The sequence below is a fragment of the Hemitrygon akajei genome, chromosome 24 (genome assembly GCF_048418815.1).
Source record: "Hemitrygon akajei chromosome 24, sHemAka1.3, whole genome shotgun sequence".
Taxonomy (NCBI): Eukaryota; Metazoa; Chordata; class Chondrichthyes; order Myliobatiformes; family Dasyatidae; genus Hemitrygon; species Hemitrygon akajei.
Window position 1 is genome coordinate 25923139 of NC_133147.1, and position 16099 is coordinate 25939237.

Below are 16099 nucleotides of genomic sequence, written 5' to 3' on the forward strand. Positions count from 1 at the left end.
TGTTCCGTTGGGTGCCTTAATTGAGGCACCTGATTCTCGTTTCGGGCCAGCAACATATATAGTTCTGAGTACCAGTGATGCTTGCTGGGTCGTTCCTGTCAGAATCCGGTGAGTTACATCGTCTGCAACCTTGTCGGCAACCTTGTGTGCAACCTCGTCAGAATCCCCGTCAAGTTAACCCGCCGGAGTGAAACTAGAGCCTTGTTAGGGTTCAAGATAAGGAACAGTCTATCGCAGTGCGGTCTAGTCTCTTCATGTCCTCGTTTTCGCTGGGTAGGCCCGGCCGTTTACCGCTACCTTGAGAAGAGATTTGATTCTTCATGTTCTGTGTATAAGAGGAGTCCCAGCCCTATTGTCTGCACCCGAGGAGAGGTCCCGGCTCCGTGCTTCGTGTTCCAGTGCAGTCCAAGTCAAGGCCTCATGTTCCAGTCCACTCCGAGTCAAGGCTTCTTGTTCCAGTCCAGTCCAAGTCAGGGCTTCGTGTTCCCAGTCCCAGTGGAGTGTCAAGTCCGATCCTAGTCCTGAGTCCTCGCCTAGACCCAAGTTCCGAGTCCGAGTCAAGACCCAGTCTCTGGTTCGGAGTCCTTGTCCAGGCTCATAGTTCCTTATTCCAAGTCCTAGCCCAGGCCCTGTGCCCCTGTCTTTGTCCAGGGCCTGTGTGCGTATCGAGTTTCGTTTCTTCCCACTTCTGTTTTACTCTCGCCTGGATTTCACTCTGACCAATCCTTGCTTCCCGACCTCCCTTGCATTCTTGATAATCTCTGTCCAGCTCCTAGTATTTCAATGCCTGTATCTTGCAATTAGATCCGGCCCCTTGCAACATTTCCATTGCAATCTCCCTGAAATTCCCCATTCTAGCGTAGCGTACTGAATTAAAACCGCTAAGTTAATTAATGACCTCTGAGCAAAAAATTGTTACAAGGAACACATTAGTATTAATATCTCTCTCTCTCTCTCTCTCTCTCTCTCTCTCTCTCTCTCTCTCTCTCTCTCTCTCTCTCTCTCTCTCTCTCTATCTCTATCTCTATCTCTATCTCTATCTCTATCTCTATCTCTATCTCTATCTCTCTCTCTCCATCTTTCTCTCTCTCCATCTATCTTTCTCTCTCTCCATCTATCTTTCTCTGTCTCATAATAGATAGAACCGCAATTCTACACTTTATAACAATTTATAATCCGGTGAGGGTGATGGTTGATTCTTGCTGCTGTTTGTGCGTGGGGGAGGAGAGGGGATGGATTTGAAGATCTAGCGTTTTCCTGTCATTCATTATTTCGGGATTTTTCGCTCTGTTTTTTGGATGTCTGCAATGTTTAAGGATTTCAGATTGTGCACTGTATACATTCTCTGACATCACATAGAAGCATGGAACCATTGACCCCTCCGAATGCACTTAACTTTTTCTCCCTGTACACATAAGCTCCAGAAGGGCAACATCTCACTCTTGTCTACATCAGCTATTTGTAGGTCCATATCTGTAACTAACATACACTGAGTGGTCAATTCATTTGTCAAGAACGGGGGCAGGGTTGGACCCAAATGCAGGACGCAGGCACTGAAGTACTAGGGATAGAATAGGATGGGGATGCCATGACATGCAAGGGGATATGCAGGCGGGGCTGGATCCGGGAGTTCAGGTGAGGCTAGAGGATCTCAGAGTTCGTGGCAGACAGGAGGTTCCCAGCGTTCGTGGCAGGCAGGAGGATCCGAGAGTTCGTGGCAGGCAGAAGTATCCCAGTGTTCAGGCAGGGCAGGAGGATTCCTCATGACGGGCCGCATGGATCCCGGGCAGGACCGCCACCCAGGCGGAAACACGGAGGCCTGGGCAAGGAGCGGGCACCTGGGCAGGTGCGAGGCACAACCCTTAGGGAGCACTAGGTGGAAAGGGCAGAACCCCCGCCGGGCAGCGGCAGTCCGGCCGGTCCTGCCCGACGGAGGCAAGGGATCAGAAGGAAGCTGGGTCCAGGGTGAGCAGCAGGACTACCGTGATACACTGGGTACATTGGTAAAGGCGACCGACAGCGCAGACAAGGCGAATAAGGCGGTACAACGGGACCAGCGCACAGGAGAGAAGCAGGGGACAAGACCAACCGGATAGAGCATATACAGAACTGGCCGGCAACCAGGGAAGAACAGGATTCCGAGCAGGGCGGCAACCAGGGCAGAACCGGATCCGGAGCTGGCGAAACAGGTACAGACAGGATTCAGAGCCGGCTGTCCAGGTACAGAGCGGGTTAAACCGCCTGAAGCAGGACGACCCCACAACGAGGCTCAGTCCCCGAGCCCATTATAAACACGCCCCCTAATAGGCACAGGTGTACCTCCTTAAGCCAAGATAATCCAATGGCTCCGTGTGACAGGAGGGCTGGCTGCAAGGCCCGGAGTCCGGAGTCCGCGGACCGGAGCAAGACCCGGAAGGTGGGCTCCGGACCGGACCCCAACATTATTAGCTCTACGAGGGGAACCCTGTGTGGTCTTCTGCTGCTGTAGTCCAACCACTAAAAGGATCGACATGCCGTGCATTCAGAAATGCTCTTCTGCGCACCGCTGTTCTAACGTGTGGTTATGCGGGGTACTGTCTGCTTCCTGTCAGCTTGAACGAGGCTGGACATTTTCCTATGAACTCTCTCGTAAACAAGAATTTTCAACCAAAGAACAGAATGTTTTTATTTCACATTTCTCTGCAAACTCCAGAGACTGTTGTCTGTGAAAACCTCATTCAATCAGCAGTTTCTGAAATACTCAAACCACCCTGTCTGGCCTGAGCCATTATTCCACGGTCAAATCACTCAGATCACACTTCTTTCCCATTCTAATGTTTGCTCTGAACAATAACTGAACCTCTTGACCATGACTCCATATTTTTGTGCATTGCGTTGCTGCCACTTAATTGGCTAATAAGATAATTGCATAAACGGGTAGGTGTACAGGTGTACTGAATAAAGTAGCCATTGAGTGTATAGAACACTGTCAAAATATCTCATACACATGTTTTTAAAACCCTGCAAAGTGGAGATGTTTTGAAAGATAATGATTTGTTGAGTATCTAAATTTCAATATAATGCTATGAAGAGCAGTAAACAGTAAAAATAAACAAAATCAAATTAATATTTGGGGTTACCACACTTTCCTTTTAAAGCTGCATCGATTCTCAGACTTGTCAATGGTAAAATGAAACACCCAAGTTTTACAAATCCGATCTGGTTCCTGAAACCATCCGGGATAAAGTAGACACTCTGCTAGATTATAGGGACGGCCTTCCGTCCAATCTGGAGTGAAGCCTACGGGCAAGACCAGTAGTCCCGAGAATTCGGCTGCAGGATCTGTGGAGATTTTCAGTTCGCCATCAATCTAATGCTAACAGTAGATTAATACCCTTTGATCAGGGTAGAGTATGTCTTTGCAAACCTTTCTGGGGGAAAACACTTCAGCAAACTGGTCTTAGCTGAGGCCTACATGGAGCTGGACATGGAAGAAGAGTTGAATGAGAAGAATGGTTTTTCACGCCATTACCACCTGCAAAGGCCCTTATGGCTAAATAGGCTTGTTTGTAGAGTTGCATCTGCACCTACAGTCTGTCAGGAAGCCATGGACCAGGTGCCGGAAAGCTGCCGGGGAACTTAGATTACATCATTGTCAGCGGTAAGGATGACAATGAGCATTTCCAAAGTCTCATGACAGCGTTAAAAAAGTTGAAAAGCTTGGGCGCTCTGAGCACGGCACCAAGCATCCTTCAAAGGTGGCTGCGGTTGTTTGCAGAGTCAGCCCGCACCATCATTGGCTGAAATGCGGCCGTCATCAAGAACATCTTCAAGAGGACTGCATGCAGCATGAAGAACTCTTACCACCTGGGGTCAAGCACTCATCTCGTTACAACCACGGGAGAGGCGGTACAGGAGCCTGAAGATACACACACAGGGATTCAGAAAACATTCTTCCTCTCCGTCATCTGAGCAGCCAATGAACATGAACTCACTAGTTCTTTTTATTTTACACACTAATTATGTATTTTGTAATTTGTAGTAATTTGCAGAGTAATGCTACCACAAATCAGCAAATTTTATGCCAACTACATTGCGGTGATAATAAGCCAGAAAATCGATACGCTCGACTTTTATTGTGCCAACACCCACCATTCTAATTTCCCATGTCAACAAGTCGCGTTACAATGTTATGCTGATGGTGAACCCTGCCGCCCGTTCTAGCGGGAGCACAGGGCAAGGACGTGGGCCCACGAACATCTGAATCCACGACACACCCGAACCCGCTTTTTAAAGTAATTTCTTCTTCAACCAGTCTGCCCCTTCGCTCCCCCGTGGCAAGTCCAAAGAACACCCCTCCGCCCATCGGTACCTGCCGCCACCGTCCATCCAAACACCCCGCTCCTCCCCTCAAAGGTCGCGCCCGCGTTTCCAACCCAAATATGACAGCGGGAGAAGAGACGGTGACCGACGGCTACAACAGGCTGCGTTTCTATCCATTGTTTGATGCACCTCGACCGCCTGCCTCGGGACGCTGGAGGACATAAAAGAGCCGACGCGCAGGGTGGGACAAAGGCAGATCCGCACGCCGGGAAAACAGACGGCAGACATAAACACGGCGGGAGCCGCGGCATAGAATCTTCGTTTAGTACGCATGCGCACTGCCGTGGAGGCTCCTGGGTTATGTAGTCAATATATCTATATCCTCAAATGAGTTTAAATCAGTTCTTCTTTTTATTGAACTTCTTGTCCGCCCTGTTCTGTTATGAATGGCAGCATGCTCGTGTAACAGGAAAGCGTGTAGTACAGAAACACTGTTGTTACGCCACTGGCATTTAGGACAGCAATAAAGGTCCTCCGTCTCTGGCAGTGTTCATCATCGTCTCAGTAGCTTCCTCTCGGTTTACACCACTGTCAGACATCCAGGGTGGAGAATCAGGAATACCATCGTGCTCAGATGTAGAAGGATTCATAATTGCTGTTTCCATAACAGTTTGGTTTCACTAGTCAGGGTTACCCTGTGCTGGACCCCAGACCCTGGAGGATCAGTGACTCAGTCTGGAGTCTATCCCGAGATTTCTCTAGCATGGGAGACCCTATCAAGACCCAAAGCATAAAGGCCTGACTCCAGCCAACATTGTTCTTTGGGCCATTGAGGCACACGAGCCTCCAAACCCCACGACGAGATTCTGGTCCTCTTGAAGGGATGAGGAGATTAAAAGAAAAGGCGGCGGGCAGTGGGGTATATCCTTCTCCACTCGGCTTAGGTGAAATCTTAAGAGTCAGCCGAGATATTTAAAAGCTCGAGGGAGACAGGAAATCCGCCTGTGACTAGGGAGACACAGTGAGGAAGCCCTGAAGAGATTTTAGGGAGCTCAGTGGGAACCTGAGAATCAAGACCACCAGGGTAGTAATCGCTGGATTGCTGCCTGAGGCATGTGCCAGTGATCATGAGGATAGGAAGAATTGCCAGGTAAATGTGCAAATGATCAGCTGGTGTAGGGGTCAGGCAGGTAAGGAATCAAATTTAGAGATCACCGGGATCTCCTCTGGGGAAGGTATGGCCTGTACAAAAAGGACGGTTTACCCCTAAACGCGAGGTTCGTTGAAGTTATTCGGGAATGTTTTTGGCAGGGCAGTGGGAACAAGAGAGATAGTGCTGAATATGAGGCAGTTGGTTTCCAAACAGAGACAATGTGTAGTGAGGCTCCTAGAAAAGAAAGGCTAATGAAAGGAAAAACTGCAGTCAACAGGATGAGTCGCAAAGTAAAATGCGGACAACATCGAAAAGGGTGAACAGAGGACTGTAGGTATTATATTTTAATTCGCACGGCATACGGAATCAGGTAGATGAACTTGTATTGCAGCACAGTTACAGATTGGCATGTATGATGGTGTGGGCATTACTGTATCGTGGCTGAATGAAGATTGTAGCTGGGAGGCTAATGCCCAAGGATAGACAATGTATGGTCTGGTTCTGCAGTGCAGAAGGGAGAGGGGAAGAAGAGGAGAGCGGTAGTGATAGGGGACTCGATAGTTAGAGGTACAGACTGGAGGTTCTGTGGTCGAGACAGAGACTCCCGGATGGTTTGTTTCCTCCCGGGTGCCAGGGTCAGGGATGTCTCTGATCACGTACACAGCATTTTGAAATGGGAGGGCGAGCAGCCAGATATCAAAGTACACATCGGTACAATGACGTAGGAAGAAAAGAGTGGGGAGGTCCTGAAGAGTGAGTATAGAGAGCTTGGTAGGAAGTTAAAAAGCAGGACCTCGAGGGTGGTAATCTCAGGATTGCTACCTGTGCCACGTGCCAGTGAGGGTAAGAATAGGATGCTCTGGAGGGTGAATACATGGCTGATGAACTGGTGTAGGGGCAGAGTTTCAGATTTCTGGATCATTGGGACCACTTCTGGGGCAGGTGGGACCTGTACAAGAGAGGCGGGTTACACCTGAACTACAGGGGGACCAATATCCTTGCAGGGTGGTTTGTTAGTGTTATTGGGGAGAGTTTAAACTAGATTTGCAAGGGGATGGGAACCAGAGTGCCAGAGTAGATAGTGGAGCGAGGGTGGAAATAAATGTTAAAGTTTCATGCAAAGTCACAAATAGGAGGTTTGCGTATGGTGGTAATAATCTTCTGAGGTGTGTCTATTTCAATGCGAGGAGTATTGTGGAGAAGGCTGACGAGCTGAGGGCGTGGATTGAAACGTGGAATTATGACATTATAGCCATTAGTGAAACTTGGCTACAGGACTGGCAGCTTAATTTTCCAGGGTTCCGCTGTTTCAGACGTGAGAGAGGCAGAGAAATAAAGGGTGGTGGGGTGGCATTGCTAGTCAGGGAAAATGTTACAGCAATGCTCAGGCAGGACAGATTAGAGGGCTTGACTACCGAGACCATATGGGTGAAGCTGAGAAGCAGGAAAGGTATGACCACATTAATGGGGTTATATTATAGATCACCCAATAGTCAGTGAGAGTTGGAGGAGCAAATCTGCAGGGAGATAACAGACAACTGCAGGAAACATAAAGTTGTGATAGCAGGGAATTTTAATTTTCCGCATATTGATTGGGAGTCCCATACTCTTAAAGATCTAGACGGTTCAGAGTTTGTAAAATCTGTTCATGGAAGTTTTCTAAATCAATATATAAAGGTACCGACTAAGGAGGATGCAATATTAGATCTTCTATTAGGAAACGAGTTGAGACAGGTGAAGGAAATGTGTGTAGGGGAACACTTTGGTTCCAGTAATCATAACGCCATTAGTTTCAACTTGATCATGGATAAAGACAGATGTGGTCCTCAGGTTGAGGTTTAAACTGGTAAAAGGCCAAATTTGAAGAAATGAGAAAGGATCTAAAAAGCGTTGATTGGGACAGGTTGTTCTCTGGCAAGGATGTCATTGGTAACTGGGAGGCCTTCAGAGGAGAAATTTTGTGAGTGCAGAGTTTGTATGTTCCTGTCAGGATTAAAGGCAAAGTGAATAAGGAACCTTGGTTCTCTAGGGATATTGGAACTCTGATAAAGAAGAAGAGAGATTTATGACATGTATAGGAAACAGGGCGCAAATAAGGTACTTGAGGACTATAAAAAGTGCAAAAAATACTTAAGAAAAAAATCAGGAGGGCTAAAAGAAGACATGAGGTAGCTTCGGCAGTCAAGGTGAAGGATAATCTAAAGAAATTCTACGGGTATATTAAGAGCAAAAGCATAGTGAGGGATAAAATTGGTCCTCTCGAAGATCAGAGTGGTCGGCTATGTATGGAACCAAAGGAAATGGGGGAGACTTGATAGAGCTAAATAAAATTATGATGGGTATAGATAGAGTGAATACAAGCAGGCTTTTTCCACTGAGGCTAGGGGAGAAAAAAAGTTTAAAGGGAACATGGGGGGGGGCTTCTTCACACAGAGAGTGGTGGGAGTGTAGAATGAGCTGCCAGATGAAGTTGTAAATGCGGGCTCACTTTTAATATTTAAGAAAAGCTTGGACAGGTACATGGATGAGAGGTGTATGGGGGGGGGGGAGATGGGCTAGGTGCAGGTCCGTGGGACTAGGCAGAAAAATGGTTCGGCACAGCCAAGAAGGGCCAGAAGGCCTATTTCTGTGCTGTAATGTTCTATGGTTCTGTGGTATTGTAAGGTCAGGCAGGAAAACACAGGGGAGGCATTACTCTGCTGGTAAAAAAAAAATGAACTGATATCATTGTGGATAGAACTATGGAAGTGCAAGTGCACGAAACCCTGATTGAAGTAATTGTAGAATGGAGTAGAAAGCTTAAGGTAAAAGGCCCCAGAGGGGAAGTGATCATAATATAAACGGATTTACTCTGAGAAGGAGAAGCTAAACGTGGATATATCAGTATGACAGAAGAGTAAAGGGAATTAGAGAAATGAGAGAGGAGTTGGCCATAATTGATTGGAAAAGAACATTGGAAGGGACGATGGCAGAGCAGCAATGGCTGGAATTTCTCATAGCAATTCAGAAGGCACAGCATATATAGATCCCAAAGAGAATGAAGTATTTTAAACGCAAAATGAAACAATCATGGCCAAGAAAAGAAGTTAAAGCCGACATAAAGCCTATCATGGGCTATATACTACAGCAAGAACTGCTAGAAATTTAGAGGATGAGCAAGCTATTAACAACCAATTAGGGAAAAAAAGAAGATGGAATAGGAAGGTAAGCTAGCCAATAATATTAAAGAGGACACTAAATGTTTCTTTAGAGACGTAAAGTGTTAGAGAGAGAGAGAGAGAGAGAGAGAGAGAGAGAGAGAGAGAGAGAGAGAGAGAGAGAGAGGGGGGGGGGGTAATATTGGACCGCTGTACAAAGGTGCTGGAGAGATACTAATGGGAGACACGAAAACGGCAGAGCACTTGAATAAGTATTTTGAATCAGTGTTCCTTGTGGACGACACCAGCATGAAGTGTGTGAATTCACTATTCCTAGGGAGAAAGTTTTGGGGAACCTCAAAGGTCTGAACGTAGATAGGTCACATGGACCAGATGGGGTTAATTTCAGAAATAACCACGTCACCTCTTCTATCTACTTTACTTCTCAAAAATAAAGGAAATGTTTTGTTCTTCTCTGCTCTCTGAGTAAAATATTATCTCCTGATGTCAACAGCTCAACTTCCTCATATTGAACTTCTTGGAACTACAAACCCAGAGTGTCTCTACCGAGGTGGACTAACTCATCTCTTCGGCTCATTCGGAATTAAGACCCAACCATTGCTAAATCAGCATCCAAATTCCGCACGGGGCACAACCCCTTGAAGTACCAGGAGCACCCGTTGAATCTCACCGTCGAATTGAACGTCTGAGTGCAAGTATTCAAAATTACTGTGGACCGGAAATGTAGCCAGATATTCCAGGGAAAGGTGAGATGCATTTCAATGGTATTTATATTAATTTGGAAATGTGGAGTCTGACCAGGCATCATCAGTGTGGCTGTGTTGCAGAAGAAACCCTCTCTTCCTACTTTCGGGAGGATTTTCAGGAGATACCTCAGTTACTCAGTGAAGGCAGGGCAATAGGTTTGTTAACATTCAGTTCAATGAGGAGAACTCTAGAGATTACAGATGCTGGTCTTGTTTTCCGTGGGGTCGAAGGACACTGACCGATGACTTGACAAAATAAATAAAGATAACAGGTACAGAGACAGTGTAGACAGAATCATTTTCCCGTGCTAGGACAGTGAGCAAATTTGAGAGGAAGGCGTATATTTATCTTGAGGACAGGAAATTAAACTCCCCACAGATCGCGGCGGGAGCTGAACCCGGTTCGTTGTCGCTGCACCAGAGTTATGCTAATCACTGCGCTACCATGCCATCAATGATGAACTGACACATTGAGCGTGGCTGCCAGAGGAGGTGACAAACATCATATGCAATCAGTACGTTTCAGAGGTATTTACACAGGCACGTGAATACATGAGACATACGCGGTCACGGTTCCAAAGGTTTGCAAGATAGATTAGTGAAAATAGGGAAATGGCAGGCAAGGCCTGCAATGGCATGGACCTGTTTCTGTAGTGTATTTACAGCAATAATAATAGTAGTAATATTAGTAGTGCTAGTGATGGTAATAATGGCGATAGTTGTAGAAGTCGTTTATGAGGTGATGAGAGGCAGAGATGGAGTAGACAGACGATATCTATTTCCCCAGTTTGAAGTGACCAGTGCCAGAGGGCGTGCCTTTAATGTGAGACGGAGTAAGATCAAAGGAGATGGGAAAGGTTAGTTAATTTTTCACAGAGAGCAGAGGGTGGCTGCAATGCACTGAAAGAGTGGTGGTGGAGTCGGACATATTTGGAACTGATAAGAGACGTTTGGATGGGCACATGAATGTGAGGGAAATGGACATTGTGTCAGCAGACGCGATGAGTTACGTAGACTGTGTGATTACTAATTTAATTGATTCAGTACAATATTGTGGACTATTCCTGTGCTGGATTCTCCTGTGTTCTTCCAGGACTCTGCAAACGTCCCAGGCACATCTCGGTAGTGAGGGTAACTGTGACTTTTATACAATACTACATTTGTCAACGTAGACCGGAGAGCGTCGGGCGGAAGCAAGGGATGCTGGGAATGGCGAGGGTGAAGCGCCTCGGGAGGGATGTGGGACAGGTACCAGTGTAGGCTTGGCAGGGACGATGTTGGGGGCGGTTGCTAGCGCGGATGCAGACATGCGCGGATCTCAGACACCAGGGAAGGTCATTAGATTCTAAACAATTAGTGTATTGACCATTACAGAATGACCCTCTCTTGCTTCCCGCTTCCTCCCATGTCCCTTCCCCTTTTAAAACATGATTCCCTTCTCTCAGCAACCCTGACCAGTCTCCGTCCACAACAAAGACCCATATCAAAATCAGGTTTATCGTCACTCACATATGGCATGAAATTTGTTTCTCTTTTGGTGACGTTGCAATGCATCAAATTAATAAATTACTGTCTAGTAATAGGCCCTTCCGGCCCAACGAGCCGCATTGCCCATCAACCTACCTGGTTAACTACAGGAAAGTTCACAAAGGTCAATTAAACTAAGTGTCAGAATGTTTTTGGAATGTGAGAGGGAAGCGGAGTACCCAGGGGAATCCCCCAAGGTCACGATAGCTAGTATTATTGGTGGTAGTTTCTTGATCGTTCGAGTCCAGTATGATGTTCTTCTAAGTTGGTTAAGTGGCTGGGTCTGGACGAAATGGATAGGATCTACGAGCATTTGGAAAAGTACAGTCTACTCAAGGATAGTCAACATGGCTTTGTGAAGGGAAGGTCGTGCCTCACGAGCCCAATTAAATTTTTTGAAGAGGTAACAAAGTAAATTGGTGAGGGTAGGGCGGTAGATGTGGTCTACATGGATTTTAGCACGGCATTTGACAAGGTCGCTCACGAAGGACTCATCCAGAAAGTAATGAGGTATGGGATCAGTGGAACCTTGGTTGTTTGGATAAAAAAAATTGGCTTACAGGAAGAAAGTAGAGGGTAGTAGTGGAAGGAAAGTATTCTGCCTGGATGTCCGTGGCTAGTGGGGTGCCGCTAAATGACCTCTATGAAGTGGCGGAAGGATGGGTGAGTACGTTTGCGGATGACACGAAGATTGGAGGAGATGTGGATGGAGCTGTAGGCCTGTCGAAGGTTACAAGAGGATATAGACAGGATGCAGAGTTGGGCAGAAAAGTGGCAGATGGAGTTCAATCCAGATAAGTGTGAGGTGATGCATTTTGGAAGGACAAACCATAAGGCTGAGTACAGGATTAATGGTCAGTTACTTAAGAATGTGGATGAACAGAGGGACCTTGGGGATCAAATCCATACATCCCTCAAGGTCGCTGCAAAGGTTGATAGGGTAGTTAAGAAGGCCTATGGGATGCTAGGCTTCATTAATAGGGGGATTGAGTTCAAGAGTAGAGAGGTCATGTTGTAACTCTGCAAATCTCTGCTGAGACCACACTAGGAGCATATTGTTCAGTTCTGGTCATCTCGTTGTAGGAATGATGTGGAAGCAATGGAGAGGGTGGAGAGGAGATTTACCAGGATGTTGTCTGGATTGGAAAACAGGTTAGCGCAGCTGGGACTTTTCTCTTTGGAGCGTAGAAGGATGAAAGGGGACCTGACACAGGTCTATAAGATTATGAGAGACTTTAATAGGGTGGATAGCCGGTTCCTGTTTCCCAGAGCACGAATAGCAAGCACCAGAGGGCACCTGTACAAAGAGGTTTAGGGGAGACATCAGGGGTAAGATTTTTACACAGAGGGTTGCGAGGTCCTGGAATGACTTGCCAGGGATGGTGGTGGAAGCTAAGACATTAGGGGTATTTAAGAACCTCTTAGACAGGCACGTGAATAACAGAAAAATGGAGGGTTACGGGATAGTTTGGATTTAGTACTTTTATTAAGGAATATATAGTTCGGCACAACATCGAGGGCCTGTAATGTCCTGGAGTATTCTAGTATTCTGGTGTTCCAATGAAATGTACCCCAGGCTACTGTGGGAGCCGAGGGAGAAGATTGCTGAGCCTCTGATGATGGTCTTTGCATCAGGAGAGGTTCTGGAGGATTGGAGGGTTGCGGATGTTGTTCCTTTATTCCAGAAAGGGAGTGGAGATAGCCCAGGAAATTATACACCAGTGAATATTCCCTCAGCGGTTGGTAAGCTGATGGAGAAGATCCTGAGAGGAAGGATTTATGAACATTTGGAGAGGTATAATATGATTAGGAGTAGTCAGCTTGGCTTTGAAAAGGGCAGATCGTGCCTTACAAGGCTGTTTTAATTTTTTGAGGATGTGACTAAACACATTGATGAAGGACCAGCAGTAGATGTAGCGTTTATGGATTTCAGCAAAGCATTTGATAAGGTACCACATGAAAGGCTTATTGAAAAGGCACGGGATCCAAGGGGACATTGCTTTGTGGATCCAGAACTGGCTTGCCCACAGAAGGCAAAGGGTAGTTGTAGGCGAGTCATATTCTGCATGGAGCTCATTATAAATGACCTGGATGAGGAAGTGGAGGGATTGGTTAGTAAGTTAGCTGATGACACAAAGTTTGGGGATGTTTTGGATACTGTCAAAGGTTACAGCGGGACATTGATCGGATGCAAAACTGGGCTGAGAAGTGGCAGATGGAGTTTAACACAGATAAGTGTGGTGGTTCATTTTGGTAGCTCGAATATGATGGCAGATTAATGGTAAAACTCTTGGCACTGTGGAGGATTAGAGGAACCTTTGGGTCCGAGTCCATAACACGCTTAAAGCAGCTCCGCAGGTTGCCTCTGTGGTTAGAAGGTGTACGGTGTATTTGCCTTCATCAACCGCAGAAATTGAATTTAGGAGCCGAGAGGTAATGTTGCAGCTATATAGGACTCTGGTCAGACCCCATTTGGAGTACTGTGCTCAGTTCTGTTCGCCTCACTACAAAAGGATCTGGAAGCCACGAAAAGGATGCAGAGGAGACTTTCAAGGATGTTGCCTGGATTGGGAAGCAGGCCTTATGAGAATAGGTTGAATGAAGTCGGCCTTTTCTCCTTGAAACGAAGGAGGATGAGAGGTGACCTGATAGATATGTACAAGATGATGAGAAGCGTTGATCGTGTGGGTAGTCAGAGGCTCTTTCCCCATGACTGAAATGGTTCCCACAAGAGGACACCGGTTTAAGGTACTGGGGAGCAGGTACAGAGGAGATGTCAGGGGAACGCTTTTTACGCAGTGAGTGGTGAGTCAGTGGAATGGGCTGACGGTAATGGTGGTGGAGGCGGATACGATAGGGTCTTTTAAGAGGCTTTTTAAACAGGGACATGGAGCTTAGTAAAGTAGAGGGCTATAAGTAAGCCGAGAAATTTCTAAGCTAGGGACATGTTGGTCACAACTTTGTGGGCCAAATGGCATGTATTGTGCTGTAGGTTTTCTATGTTTTCTAAGGGATTACCATCCGTGAGTCGCCGGTGGGCTGTAGAGGAGGATCCAGGATCCACTTAACGGCTGTGTTCGGATGCATTCCCGCATCCGTGATCAGCCGCGAGTGACTTTCTCTAACGTGGGGAAGCTAATGCACGGGCATACATCACATTGTCGTTGACAGATCGGGGACATGCCGGGGGAGGATGTGGTCAAATTCAAGTGATTTGGGATGCAAGACGACTTGGTCTCTGCGCTGCCTAGACTGCCGCTGCCTTCACTACCGTTGCTGTGTCAAGTTTCTGTTCTGTGTTACATCTTATCTCTACTAGCCTTTCACGTCATCCCTCTTCGCTCTCGCCTCTCCTTCTGAATCTGCCGCCTCTCCATTCTGCACCCCTTTGACTTCTACAATATCTCCTCCACCAGATCCGACAATGTCGTTATCCGAAGGTGTGTCCAATTCGACGCTCGCTGGGAATCTGTCCTCCCACAATTCCATGGCCGATGGAAACAAAATGGAGTGGGAAGCACTTTCCGTCATGTCAGCGGTCATCTTCACCCTCGCCGTCCTACTAGGCGTCCCGGGTAACGGCGCAGTCATCTGGGTGACGGGCTTCAAGATGAAGATTAAGGTCCACACGGTGTGTTTCCTGAACCTGGCTATGGCTGACCTGATCTATTGCCTGACTCTTCCCTTCCGCTTGGCCAACATGTTCCTGACCTACTCTGGATACAAACCCTACTTTTGCCGGATTTGTATTGGATTCTTCACGATCTTCAACGCATCCGCCAGCATATATCTGTTATGTCTGATCAGCATCTGCCGCTGCCTGGCTATTACTCGGCCCACTTGGTTCCAGCAACATCTGAGCCTCACATGGGTGCGTGCGGCCTGCTTCGGAATCTGGATCCTAGCCTGCGTCATCTGCCTGCCCGTCCTCCTGCTTCCGGATTGGAAGAAGGAACGGACCGTCTTGGAGCCATTTTGGTTTGTTTTCATCTTCAGCCTCCCCCTTCTAATTATGATCACCTGCTACTTCCTGGCTGGCTGCAGGCTGCAAGGGAACAGGTTCGCCAAATCTAAGAAGCCTGTCCGCCTGATCATCACCGTGGTCGTCACTTTTATGATCTGTTGGATTCCCAACGCTGTGTGCGACCTCATATCAACCTTCTCCACACCGATCCCCGGAGCCTGGTCGTTATTGATTGTCGCCCTAGCCTCCTTGAACAGCGCCCTCAACCCCCTTCTCTATGTCTTCGCTGGCCGCAAATTCCGTCAGGTCTTCAGGCGCTCCCTCCTCGTCTCGCTCCATCTGGCCTTCACCGAGCAGAGGCTGGAATTGGGGACCCTGTCAAAGACCTTCAGCCACACCTCAATTAAGAAAGTCTGAGGGAGTTAGTCGTGGCCAGACATCCCACCGATAACTCCTGACTGCAGACATAGTGGACCGTCGGATGCAATTGTGGTCAGCAGTGGAGGCTTTCCTACACCCCTATTTTAATCTCTCAGAACATAGAACATAGACCATTCGGCCTACAATGTACCGTATCAATTCGATCAGTCGATAAATGCCCAATTAACCAAATCCCCTCGGCCTACCTTTATCCTTCCTTTATGTTGATTCTACTTATCTAAACATGTCTTAAAGGTCTCTAACCCATCTACTCTCACCACCATTCCAGGCAGCGTATACCAGCAACACACCACTGTCTGTGTAAATAAATTGCCCCTCGCATCTCCTTTCGAAATGAATCACTCTCGCTGTAAATGCACGTCCGCTGGTGTTAGACATTTCAACCCTGGGAAACATACTGAATATCTTCCTTTCATCATCTTCCAAATCTCAGCCCGCCACTCCAGTGAAAATAACCCAAGTGTGTTCAACCTCTCGTAGTAAACGATGCTCTCTAATACGGGCAGCATTCTGGTAAATCTCCTCTGCACCCTCTGCAAAGCCTCGACACCTTTCCTGCAATGGGCGACCAGAACTGTATACTCCTCTTTCACCAAGTAGTCTGCATGTACCTATGACCTCTCTCCTTCCAAGTCATTTTCACACAGAGAACAGGATGTTTTTTTCACAACTTTCTTAGTAAACTCTACAGACTGTCGTGCGTGAAAATCCCATTAAATCAGCAGTTTCTGAAATAATCAAAACAATCTGTCTGGCGTGAGCTGCCATACGCGGTCATTGTCACTTAGATCGCGTTTCTTCCGCATTC

General features: G+C 47.1%; 1 protein-coding gene across 1 annotated transcript; it reads left to right on the forward strand.

Annotated features, from left to right (window-relative positions):
• The first annotated feature begins 14310 nt into the window (after positions 1–14310).
• LOC140715682 (C3a anaphylatoxin chemotactic receptor-like) lies at positions 14311–15267 on the forward strand. The gene has a single exon (XM_073028049.1). The coding sequence runs from the start codon at positions 14311–14313 to the stop codon at positions 15265–15267; it is 957 nt and encodes a 318-aa protein (XP_072884150.1).
• The last annotated feature ends 832 nt before the right edge of the window (positions 15268–16099 follow it).

Coding starts and splice junctions, on each gene's coding strand:
- LOC140715682 (XM_073028049.1), top strand. CDS start 14,311: ATGTCGTTATCCGAAGGTGTGTCCAATTCGACGCTCGCTGGGAATCTG.